The sequence below is a fragment of the Protopterus annectens genome, chromosome 15.part0 (genome assembly GCF_019279795.1).
Source record: "Protopterus annectens isolate FY-2018-M chromosome 15.part0, PAN1.0, whole genome shotgun sequence".
Lineage (NCBI taxonomy): Eukaryota > Metazoa > Chordata > Ceratodontiformes > Protopteridae > Protopterus > Protopterus annectens.
Genome location: NC_056749.1, coordinates 378,175,403 through 378,188,095, shown reverse-complemented (window position 1 = coordinate 378,188,095; position 12,693 = coordinate 378,175,403). Strand labels below are relative to the sequence as shown.

Sequence of the window (12,693 nt, the reverse complement as noted above, 5' to 3'; positions counted from 1 at the left end):
TATGTCTAGGCAATTCCAATTCTGTATCATAGCTCAAAAATATCACCTCCCCAGTCAGTCCAATCAGTTCACCCAGCATCCCCAACACTCCCAAAAAATATGTTCCTAATTGCCTCTTTCGTCCGCATCACACCTCCAACATTTGATATCCACCTGAGGAAAAATTCTTTGGAGTCTACTTGGGGCATAAAAATACCTATGTAAACACTGCAGGTAAAGATCCTAAATCTTCTACACTTTGCTACATATTTGGGAGAGATAAATATATTCCCTCATTGCCTCTGTGAAGATAGGTGAAGGCTGCCAGCCTAGCCAGATAGAATTTTGTAGATAATTCTGTCATTTGTAAATATTAATATAAGCCACATGCTTGTTCTCTTAAATGGGAAAATGGTGTTAAATGTGGAACTGCAAAAATGTTACAACAGTACACTCTGCTGTAGGAAAGCTGATAAGTCAAACATTGTGTAAGTGTTTGATGTCAAAACTCGGAGCAGAGATGTCTAAATGAAGGAATTCTTACTATTGTTTTGAGGCCAGAGTTAATGGCTAGAATTTACATGTACAATTTATTTTAACTTTTCTGGCTTCCTGACCAGCTGCAAGATCAAAAGGGCTATTACCCTCTGAGTTTCTGTTAGCCTGGGAAAACAGAAAAGTGTTAAAAATGATGTAATGCGAAACAGCACTGTGTTATCAATTTAAAGAGAGAGAATCTGAGAGAATTTTGCATTTGTCTTGAGAACATCCGACTCACCAGCATTGCCTATGATCTATATGTAAATTTATTTTAGAACTATGTTTTCTCTTAGATATAGCTAGGAAATAGAAATATTAGATTAGTTATTTTTCTGTATTGATGTCATAACTTTTCTACTGTATTATTTTAAGCATTTCTCTGTGATCTCTGAACTCTTGAGTAGCACTATAAGAAGTATTGTCTTGTGTTCTTATTATTTATTATTAAATATCTTTAAAGCTTTCAACTGTGGCTGTTTTGTGTAGTGATAATTTCAGCTCTAGAGTACATTGCATGTATATAGTGATACTGTACAAGTCACTCCAATAAGCTTTGCTGTTCAGTCACACTTACCATTTGGATAATAATATTGCACAGTAATAATTGGACACCCTTTGTTAAGGGCCTTTTTAGTAGTTGATATTAGTGGGTGGCAACTGGTACTACTGTATAGTCTGGGTAAAAGGAGCACAGCTGGAGAACCTGTGCCAGCCTTCCCCAGGAGAGTCTCTGTGGTTGTATATAACTCTTATCTCAAAGTGTGTGTGTGTGTCAGCTACTTGAGCAGGAACACAAAGCACTGGTTGGACAGAGAGGGTACTGGAGGTTTTAGCTTGCCCACTAGGGTGAGATCTGGACCCTATAGCTGTGCCAGTGGGGACTCTTATTGGGGATCTGGAGAGAAAGGGAGAAACTAGCCCCAGACTGACTGTGATCTATGTGTGCTCTTAAGGGAAATTGTACTTTACTGTGTGTGTATTTGTTATCCTTCCCTATGTGGACGCCCCTCAATGGTGTTATTGGTGAGGATTGAGGCTCCTTGATTGCTGGGCCAGTGCACGGGCATCACAGCCTCTTTGTGAATTGCTTATCCACTCACTCTTCACAATCCTTTCTAAGCTCCTCTGATTGATTCTTATAGTTATCATGAAATATGTTATATGCTCTACTAATTATTCCTTTTTAATAGCAGCTTTTGTTCTAAATTCTATTAAAAACTCTACCAGTGCTGGTCTTTTGTTTAAGACTCCCCTATTTCTTTTTCTTTACCTATACTCTAATAGCAATCCTTGATAGGGAAGGCAGTCTCTAGCCTGCAGTCCAAATAAATTTGCGGCATCCTCCTATTCTGTTACCTTCCCTTTCTAGTTATCTGCTCCCAGTTCCTTGGTTCCTTTGCCAGTTTTCTTCAATAAATTCAACCCCATCTTGCCTATTGTCTGTATTTCTAACTGCATTCATCCTATCAGCAGAATCTCTTTTCTCCATTCCCGTGCTGGTTTAATTCTTAAACTACTCCCTGGTATTTTATGAATATATATTCTTGACAAAAATCATCATATGCATTGAATATCAATAATTCTAACACTGATTGGTCTAGTGGATGATAAGTAGATATGCTAAATAGATATTCAGCAAAATGTACTCCAGTAAGCCTAACTTTGAGTGTGGTATTGAATTATTCAGTAAATTCAGGATATGGGAACTTATGTAGATAGTGTCCTAACTTTTGACCTAACTTTTGTCTGTTGTCATAAGAAAGTCCTTCTATATTACACAACCTATAAACAAAGAGATTGTGTCTAGATATAGAGATTATATTGTCCCCCTTTACTCAGTTCTCATTAGGCCAGTCATTGGGTATAATGCCCCCTTTGGCATGTATCTGTCCAGACACATGCAACAATTGGAATGCCCAAAGAGATACCTTACTAAAAGGGTACATAAACAACAGGTCCTACATGGACTGACTCATAGCCCTCTCACTATACTTGGTATGCTACAGACTTCTAAGAGGTGACCTGTTTCGGGCATAAAAGGCATCCTCTAACCCATTAATGATGAATTTATTGCACATCAGCAAGTCAAATGCCATCAGAAATAACTGGTCTAGGGATCTAAACCTCTTCTACAACATCAACAGAATGGTTTGAAGAGATGGGTATATCTCACAGAGGCTACCGCTGCTGTGGAACAGACTCCCCATCCACATAAAACAAAGTTAATCTCAATCCATATTTAAGCACAGTTTAGAACTATAGATGAGAACCAAAAATTTACCCTTGGACTGTACCCTGTAATACTAATGGCTAGAGGCAGCTTCTAAATGCTTAACCCCATGCATGGGTCTCCTCAAATTATCTGCGGTATGATCCCAGTTCTCATTAGGGGCAATATACAATTATTGACAACAGGATGGGTAAAGCTAGTCTCTAATCAAATGGGATAGGTTAATTTGAGCATAAAATGGGAATTGTCTAGGCTTGAAATGTACCACAGGGCAGCTAGCCTAGAACTTACCAATGAGCCTATGAATATATATATGACAAGTGTTAACTAAAATGTGCGTTTAACTTGTATACTTATATAACACCATGGAAAGTCAATGAAATGCTAACATTAGTCATGCTTATTTTTTACATTTTAATCATTCATTATACCCAGAGGTAAGAATAAGGCTATGCCGCTTAGCAACAAGATTTACAGAGATTCATCTGTCTTATTTGAATAGCTGCTGTTGTGGTTTGGCTGTGGAGTAAGATCACTAGAGAACCAGATATATAGTTATAGAGGATCAAAAGTGTGTGTCAGGAAGAAGAGAAACTTGTTTTTGTTAGTGTAAGTAAAAAAAAACTCATGGATGATTATATTTAGTGAAATAAAGAGAGAGTAAATCTGTGGTAGAAGTACATAGGCACAAAGCATTACATTATTACTAATGTATTTTTATTTGTGATCATTGATTGATTCAAATGTATGGATTGTAAAATTGCATTTTATGTTTATTTTCATTTTTTTTTCAGATAATGAAGACTTTCTCAGTTTGTTTTGCAGGAATTGTTTTTGGCTATTGAATTTCAGTCTCATGCATGAATGCATCCACCTAAAGTAGAATATCCTGATAGAAAATCTCTATAGAAGAATTAAAATCACAGTTTCATAAACAGTATATTCTGAAAAACTAATAATTTAGCTTCCTCATTCAAAAATTTCTCCTGTTCACAATGTCACCCCATCAAACACACACTACCTAGAATGCGGCACTACATCTAATATATGTGGGTGCAACCTGTCTCCTGCAGACTACACTACATGTACACCAGCAGCGTTGATGATGTGGGGGCCTTTTGTCCCTACCTGACATGCTCATGTCCCCCAGCAGGCCACACTAAATTGACAGATCAGTGCTGGACATAAAGCACACACACACACACACACACACACACACACACACACACACACACACACACACACACACACACACACACACACACACACACACACACTTTCACTAATTTCAACAGCCTGACACTGACTCAGAGTTATACATGAGCAGGGTTCCAGCATCACAACCATGCTTAATAATTTAACATTGGACAGACTTTTTAGTATGTACCCCTTCCTAACCACCTCCTGCATATAGTGTAAAATTAAATGTTGTGCCAAAGACAACATAAAGTAACATCTGGTCAGCATTCAGGATGTTTTTTTTTTTTTATCCCTCCTCCCCAAAATCCACTTGACTGCTCCACTACCTTCACAAAATGGGCCCATATATTCCTTCCAAGGCACTAGGATTTGGGGCCCAAGGACTTGCTCAACAATTCCTATCCTTACTGGGTCACACCAGGCCTTTGGCAGAGTTAGAATTCTTTGATTCATTCATTTCCCCTTTTGAACTCATCTGCATCTCCATTCTGGCCAAAGGTTGGGTCCACCACCACTTCCTCACCAGCAGGAAGGTCTAGGTGGTTCTGAGCTCAACAGCTCTATCCTTCTTGAGCAGCAGTAATTTGGTGGTAGGGATGGTCCAGTCGGAAAGTCAGGCATTCCAGTCAATCCCCTCCCCTGATACAGTTATATGGTTTTACAATTACCTTCTCCTCATGAAAAGAGATATGCATATACTACTGCTCATGGCATCCCTGACTGTATGCAGAATAAGCACCGTTAGGTCCATTGATTCTCAGCTAGAGCGTCTTCTGTGTGGAGACATGCATAAATGGGCGTACCTTCGTTGAAGGTTGTACGTCAGGGCTGGCAACTCTGTACATAAAAATCTACTGCCAATCATTAGCGGACCGGAGTTCTGCTGTGGCGACCCCTAACTGGGAAAAGCCGAAAGATACAACAAAAAGGTCCATTGCTGATGGTGATACATCTAATCTCCAGCAGATGGCAGCAGAACAGAGAGCTGATGCTGCCCCCCCCCCCCCCCCAGCTTGAAATTGTTTTCTCTTTATAGCTGTTGAGAACACTACGAGTAATAAATAATATTAGAGGCATAAATGAAGTTAGCATTGGAAGAAAACTACAGTTCTATCAATGCTAAAAATATGATACAACAACAACAAAAAATGGTAAGAATAAATGTTATGCACTTAAGTGGAATTAGTTATTTGAAATAAAATTAATCTGATTGCGCACTTGAAAATTAGTATCAGTGAAGGAGTTACGCAGAGGCTTTACTGCCAAATTTAAAAGTGTACTGCATTGTTGTACATACTGAAAGCCAGCTGCTTAATGAAAAAAACATATTACTTCAGTGATGCACTTTTCATACGTTCTGTTCAAATAACATTCATTCCTGCATGTCTTTTGTATTGGCAGAGTAGAAGGCTATATTCCTAGCAACTATGTGGTTGATGCTGAGGACACACTGAAAAACTATGAGTAAGTATACGCAACTTACAAAGTGTAACAAATGTCAATAAATAAATAAATATCCTGTACATTGGAAAGTAACCAACAGTAATTCATAGCTACACATTTCCTAGTTTTGACTATACCTGATAATATCTGATAAGTGAATGAACTTAACATAATAAGACTTTGCATTTAGGTCAGACAACAGTTTCTTCTTTCATATTGTATGGTGCCATGCTCACACTGCATGTTTATTTAGTTGTTTCTTCTTCTAGTTTGATGTTTACTGAAATGTAAAGATCTTCAAATTAGATATTTTTTCAGGATTTTGCTGACAATATGACTAACCCAGTCTTTTGATTTCCAGTAAGATACAGACTGCGCTACTTTCCTGAAGAAATAAATATCCATTTGTTAGCAGTAAACAAATAGGCACACTTGAGCCTGATATGGCATTCACATATGTTGCATTTTTTTGCCTTGCATCACATATGGAGTCAAAGATATTATAGTGCATTTCATAAGCATTAACTTAGTATAACATGAAATGTATTATTCCTGATGCCTCTTTGATCTTCTTTCAAAGTGCATATTCAAGCCCTAGAAGGTCATAAAATACTAGTGAGAAAAAAGCTCTTTTTGAGGGTGAAAATGTTGTATGCTTCCAATCCAGAAAACGATATGAAATTATATTTGATTAACTGAAATATTTTACTGTCATAGCAAGATACAAAGTAAGTTAACCAAAAACAAAGGCTGCAGTAATGAATTATGTCCAAGCATATGACTTTGTACAGAATGTGAGAATAAAATAACAGTAGCACCATCGATAGAGGCAGGTCTGTCACAAAAAACAGTAAATCCAAAAAGCAAGAAACAAGACCAACCAACACAACTAAAAATGATAAAACTTTAAATGTAGGGTAAGGTCTTTTACACCTAATGCTGCTTCATCAGACCAAGATATAAAATGCAATTATAACAACATATTAATAGCAAATAATCAATCAATAAAAAAGGTCACGTGATTTAAGTGCGGTTTTAAAGGCACAACTTCATTCAAGTCTGAACTCTTGTCAGCCTGCATCATTATCTATTTAATTTCAGTATACTCCATTGTATTTACAAAGTCACTTCCTCTCTAATCTTTATATACAAGTTGTAACACCATAAACCTAAATATATGTGTATTCCCTCATAAACTAATATGTTTTGCAAGGGCATTTGTTGTCTTACCAATGCATATATCATACAAATGTTCAAGGATGCACTGTTTCAGAAATCTGTTCATTTTCCCTATATAAAAACATGAACAGGCAATGCAGGTCGCCAGGTAAACTGTCAGTACTTTTACAATTAGCATAAAGTTTAGGTGCATAAAGAATACCAGTATCAGGGTGGACAAACTAATTCAATGGTGAAATAAACTTGCAAACACTAGAGGCATGACAAGGATAAGTCCCATCACCTTCTGACAATTTACTAATGTTCTTCTTCCTTTGATAACATAATTGCTGTTTAAGTGATCTGCTGTTCTTAAATCAGAACATCGGTTAATCACCAATCAAATCTCTTATTTTCTCATCAGATAAAATAGTCCAATTTTTCTTAGTGACATTGCAAACCAATGTCACATCACTGAAATAAGAGGTATTCGGGTGACAGTATTGTTTGCTCTAGATGCACTCATAGGTACTTCATCCAATCCATTTCCAGTATTGAAATACAGCTTGGCCCTGCCCCCTCTTTCTTGATTCATTTCTCTAATAATTGATCTAACATCATTGGCTGAATACCCTCTATCAACAAAATCATTTGATAAGACCTGAAATCCTTCTTCCAGATATTTTTCATCATTATTGAGTCTAGATAACCTAATGTATTGTCCTTTAAGTACATTTCTATAAACATAACAAGGATGCATGCTAATACAATGCAACAAACTGTTTTTCTTACATGGCTTTGTATAAACACTAGTTCTAATCAATCCTTCAGAAGACTCACTCACTGTCACATCTAAAAAATCAATAGCTACTAACGAGTAGCTGTAAATTTCAGGAAAGTGGTTGTATTCTCACCATACAACAAAAATTCTTGTAAAGTAGACAAGGAGCCCACTCACAACAAAAATACTTCATCAATGAAACATTTGTATAATTTTATAAACTTCACAAAATAATTATCTTTTAAAACCTTTGTAGTCTCCTAGTATGGCAATACTGTGTTGGCATAGCTATTGGCACAAACCTTGCCCGTTGGTACTCAAAGCTTCTGCAAGTACAGTTTGCCTTCATACACTAAGATGTTGTTCTCTAATACCAATTCAAGCAACAAACATAACAAATAAATCAAATTGCTTGAATAATCACTATTAATAGACAGGAAGAGTCTGACAAACTCAATACTGATGTCATTTGGTATCACTGTGAATAAAGAACACACATCGAGTAACAAAATAACATCCACAGATGCCTCCCAAATCTTGTACACATTAATAAAGTGTCTGCAAAAACTGTTTAGTGTCTTTCAAGACAGAGGGTACATTGTCAAGGAAAGATCTGAATTTCTTCTCTATCTATACAAACAAAGGTCCTGAAAGCCAATTTTGACCCAATACTATTGGTCTAAAAGGAAGCCTAACTGGATTTTTTTGTATTTTAGGGAGACCATATATCACTGGGGTGAGTGGATGTTCATCTAAGAAAAACATATACATATCGTACGTAGTCAAACAACTCATTAAAAAATCATACATCATATGTACTCATTTGATCAACTTCTGCATCTTAGATTTCTGTAACTTTATGTAGGTAGAAGAATCAGAAAGCATTATAGACATATTACTTGGAAAAAGGAGCAGGTGTTTGAAGGAGCACAACCTTGGGCATTTATGTGATATACACAAGAGTAAGACAACAAGTGCCAGCATGTATTTAAGTTTATGGTGTTACAACTTATATTATAAAGATTTGAGAGGAGATGACTTTGTAAATACAACTGAGCATGCTGAAATGAAATGGATAATGACGCAGGCTGACAAGCGTTCAGGCATGAATGAAGTTGTGCCTTTAAAACTGCCACTTAAATCATGGGACCTTTATTATTGATTGACTGTTTGCTATAAATATGTTGTTTTAATTGCATTTTGTATCTTGATATGATGAAAAGCCATTAGGTGTGAAACAGCTTACCCTACATTAAAGTTTTATCATTTTAGCTGTTTTGGTTAGTCTCAATACTTGCTTTTTGGTACAGAACGTTCCCCTTTTTGTGGAATCATACCAAGAATAGATACTAGAAATTTTGTTGAATGGGATGTTGTGCAAGAAGCTAAAGAAATGCGGGAAAAAATACTCAAAAGCATCATAAGGTAATACTGTGGAAATTATTATTTATGGGCATTGACAACTGGATACAAGGGATAAAGATGTTTTTGGTCTTGCTGGTTCTTTATGTAGGTCAGGCTTAAAGGACAGGGTGGTTAGGGACTTCCTAATTTGGAAGCATACTATAATGTCACACAGTTGAGATAAATACTTTTAATTCAGGTCTCACCCCAAATGGATGCACATTATAAGTATATTACCTGATAAGGCAACAGCAGGATCCTGCATGGGCATTTGAGCAGATTTATGAAAGGAGTACAGTGTGCATTTTGTAGTCTTATATACATAAAACTATTAAGCATGTCTTTAAAAAAAATCATTATCTTGGAAAATAGAATAACAGCTACAGCATTTATATTTATAGTAATAAGAAAAACATAGTAGAAAATGTAATAGGCATTTTGAAATAAAAGAACAAAAAATTAGATTTTGGATGAGATCCTAAATGTTGATGTGGTAATAAAATAGGTTAAAGCCTGATAAACCTTTTAGTGATTGAACTCTGATCAATTTGCATATCCAGTCTAATCATAATGTTGAAGGAAAACATGCAGAGGCTAGAAATTACATTTGTTAAATCACAAATTAGTAGATTTTGATTACATGATATAAGGCAATCTTAGATTTGGAAAGACAATACAATAGCAAGGGATAGACAAATTATGAATTCATAAAGACCTTGCAGATGATCCGTAGAGGGAAATATGTTGTATCATTAATATGCAACTAATTTGAGAACATTAAGAATTTTTGCATGGAAATGTTTACACATATATTTCTGTACCCCTTTAAGACTTGAAAAAATGTTCACATAGACAACATGTGCATGTTGAAAATGTGATGGTTTAGAAGGATGTTTTGGGAGCATATAGTTTGGGAAAGTAAAAGGTTGATTCACCACAAAAATTAAATTAAATTAAACAGTATGTTAAGTATTATACTTGGAAGAGAATTTAACTTAATTATAGAGATTTTATTATTGAGTTGGTATAAAATAGCATGTACTAAAGAGGTGAGAGCATTGCTGTTTAGTGTTGATAGTGAATAAGAAAGCCATAACTAGAAAATGGAAAACCAAAGGCAAGTCACCAATAAGGGAGGTAAAACAAAAAGATTTGTATAGATTAAAATATGTAACAGAGAAATATTACAGATCAGAAACAGAACTCCAGTAGTAAAACAACATGGATTATACAGGATTCTGTGATTGAAATTAAGCTTGAAGAGGATATTGACAAGGAAGAAAGCACCCAAGACATAAGTCTGTTTAATAAAGTAGACAGTAATATAAGAAATTAAATTACTGGTCAAATTTTTAAAATTTATAATATAATAAAAATAAAACAGTACGGTCATTAATTCTTCATCTCAAATTATATAGCAAATTATTAACGTGTGTGTTTAAGAATTTTTGTTTAAGGAGCAATGTTAAATCAAACTGGAGGTTAAGACTTGACAGAAAAGTTGTTTGTGATATATGGATGTACGTGATTAACAATGACTAGTTATTAAAAGTTAAATGTAAGTTGAAGTATTTTGACTAGTTGAGGGACATTTAGTAAAATCAGATTCATTCTTATTTGTGATGTATGTTATCCAAGCCAATCTAAATTTAAACTGCTTAAGATTAGCCAGTTTGAAGTGATGTCACAAATTGTATTAATTTTAGAAATTAATATTAGGGGAAATGTTTGCATTTTTCTTTATTAATATTAAAACTTATTTTCCTTGGTGAACACCACATGTATTATCAAAAATGCAGTGCAGACAGCCAATGATGTGTACATTTTGTTATAAATTTAATTATAAGCAGGGAGCAGCTTTGCACGTATATTACTAGGTACATGTATGGTTAGAGGGTGAGGATGTTGCTGTACGTTTATCCATAACAGTCTGAATATTATTACATTTCCTACAACTATTAAGGCTCCATCAAAAAGGAATGTGTTTTAATTGAACATATTGTTATAGGCTTATGCAGTACTAATAAACTAACCTCATGTCAGACAATCGGTATTTACATTCAGTCGTCAAAAAGTTGACATTGTGTATAAATCCAAATATCACAATCAACATTTCTATCTAATATTAATTTTGCTCATTGAATATAAAATAACAACTTGCAACATAATTTAAGATCAGGAATTAATTAGTGACCATACTGTTTTCTTTTCACTATAACAACTGAAAAGGTGACTGTTCACCTTCTAGTGGAGCCTACTTTATTAACTAGATGCACATCTTAAGCACTTTGTTCTGTGTCATTGTCCCCTTTGAGCTCAAATTCCATTACAGCAACCTGTAAAATGTACCTATCTTTAACAGTGGCATGTTCTTCAAACTGGTGCATCAATGACAGATACTACATTGGTGCATCAGTAATGGATGCTGCACTTGTGCATCAATGATGAATACTACATTGGTGCATCAGTGATGGATGCTACACTGGTGCATCTGTGACAGATACTATATTGGTGCATCAGTGATGGATGCTACACGGGTGCATCAATGACTGATACTACATTGGTGCTGCAGTGACAGATGCTACACTGGTGCATCAATGATGGATACTACATTGGTGCATCAGTGACAGATGCTACACTGGTGCATCAATGACGGATACTACATTGGTGCATCAGTGACAGCTGCTACACTGGTGCATCAATGACGGATACTACATTGGTGCATCAGTGAGGGATGCTACACTAGTGCATTAATGACGGATACTACATTGGTGCATCAGTGACAGATGCTACACTGGTGCATCAATGATGGATACTACATTGGTGATAGTTCCTTTTAGACCATTTCTGATTGGCTACATTGTCATTGTTTGTGTGATGATGATAATGATTACTGTGGTTCCAACATCATTAAGCCAAGACATGTGAGGGCTGTATTCAGCAATGCATATCTCATCACAAGGCCAGTTAATCCAGTCCTACTTCCATACTGCAAACATTAACTTTTTGTGCACAAGCATGCAAAAGTGCACATCACTCTTGAAAGTTTTGGCACATCCTAACTCACAAATATGAGGCATCTATGACAATTAGCTATATAGGAGCCAAAGAGTGAGAGGAAATGCCAAAATAAAGCCTTCTATGTGCATCTCCATGAAAGGATGGTATAATTGTGCCACATTGGAATGCTGATCCCTTAATCCCAAAGGAAAACCACAATATCTATGACTGTGAATGCTTCTTCTTGATGTGTATGGGACAAGGGAGAGGACAAATTATACTCCAGGCATGTGCATGCCGTGCAGTCATGTACATATGTAGTAGTGTATGTGTAAAATGTGAGTAAAGTGAAACAGACCAATGTGAAACCATCAGGGTACACAAATGATGGGCAAAATGAATACCTACATATGTCTGTACATTGCCAATCAAAATGGATAGGCTGGCTGTAAGGATGATAGTCAGTAATGATATTACAATAGAATGGTAGATAAACACATCAGTCTGATGCACATGTTTAGTGGGTGCTTGTGGTTGCAGTAATACAGCAAATTAATATTCTATAATAAAGGCTACAGCACCCCAAAAAGCTCAGTGGAGAATATAGATTGCAGATTTGCAGCACCTGCTTGTGGTCCATGTACCTCCAATTTAATGATTTACGAACACGCGTTATTATCTCAGGACAGCATGTTCTAACTCTCCAACAATTATGGCAGTACAAAATAAAACGTACATTGTGGTGCAAAAAATGATCACATCTGAATACAATGAGAAAAAATAATGAAGTCACTGTTTTAGCTGACCAAACCATCTTGTATTTCATTCTTCAGCAATGCAGCACAGCATTGTTTTATATCATCTTAAAATGTAAGCCAACAGTAAATGCTTACATAGCAAAGTGTGCAGTGGTATATCAAACACTAAATAGCATATTAATGTGCATGTGTACAATGCT

General features: G+C 35.8%; 1 protein-coding gene across 1 annotated transcript in view; it reads left to right on the top strand.

Annotated features, from left to right (window-relative positions):
* BTK (Bruton tyrosine kinase) overlaps nt 1-12,693 on the top strand; it is a 728,232-nt gene that overhangs the window by 404,086 nt on the left and 311,453 nt on the right. Inside the window, exon 9 of the mRNA XM_044057123.1 lies at nt 5,351-5,413. Within this exon, the coding sequence (XP_043913058.1) occupies nt 5,351-5,413 (63 nt within the window). The remainder of the gene's footprint in view (nt 1-5,350; nt 5,414-12,693) is intronic.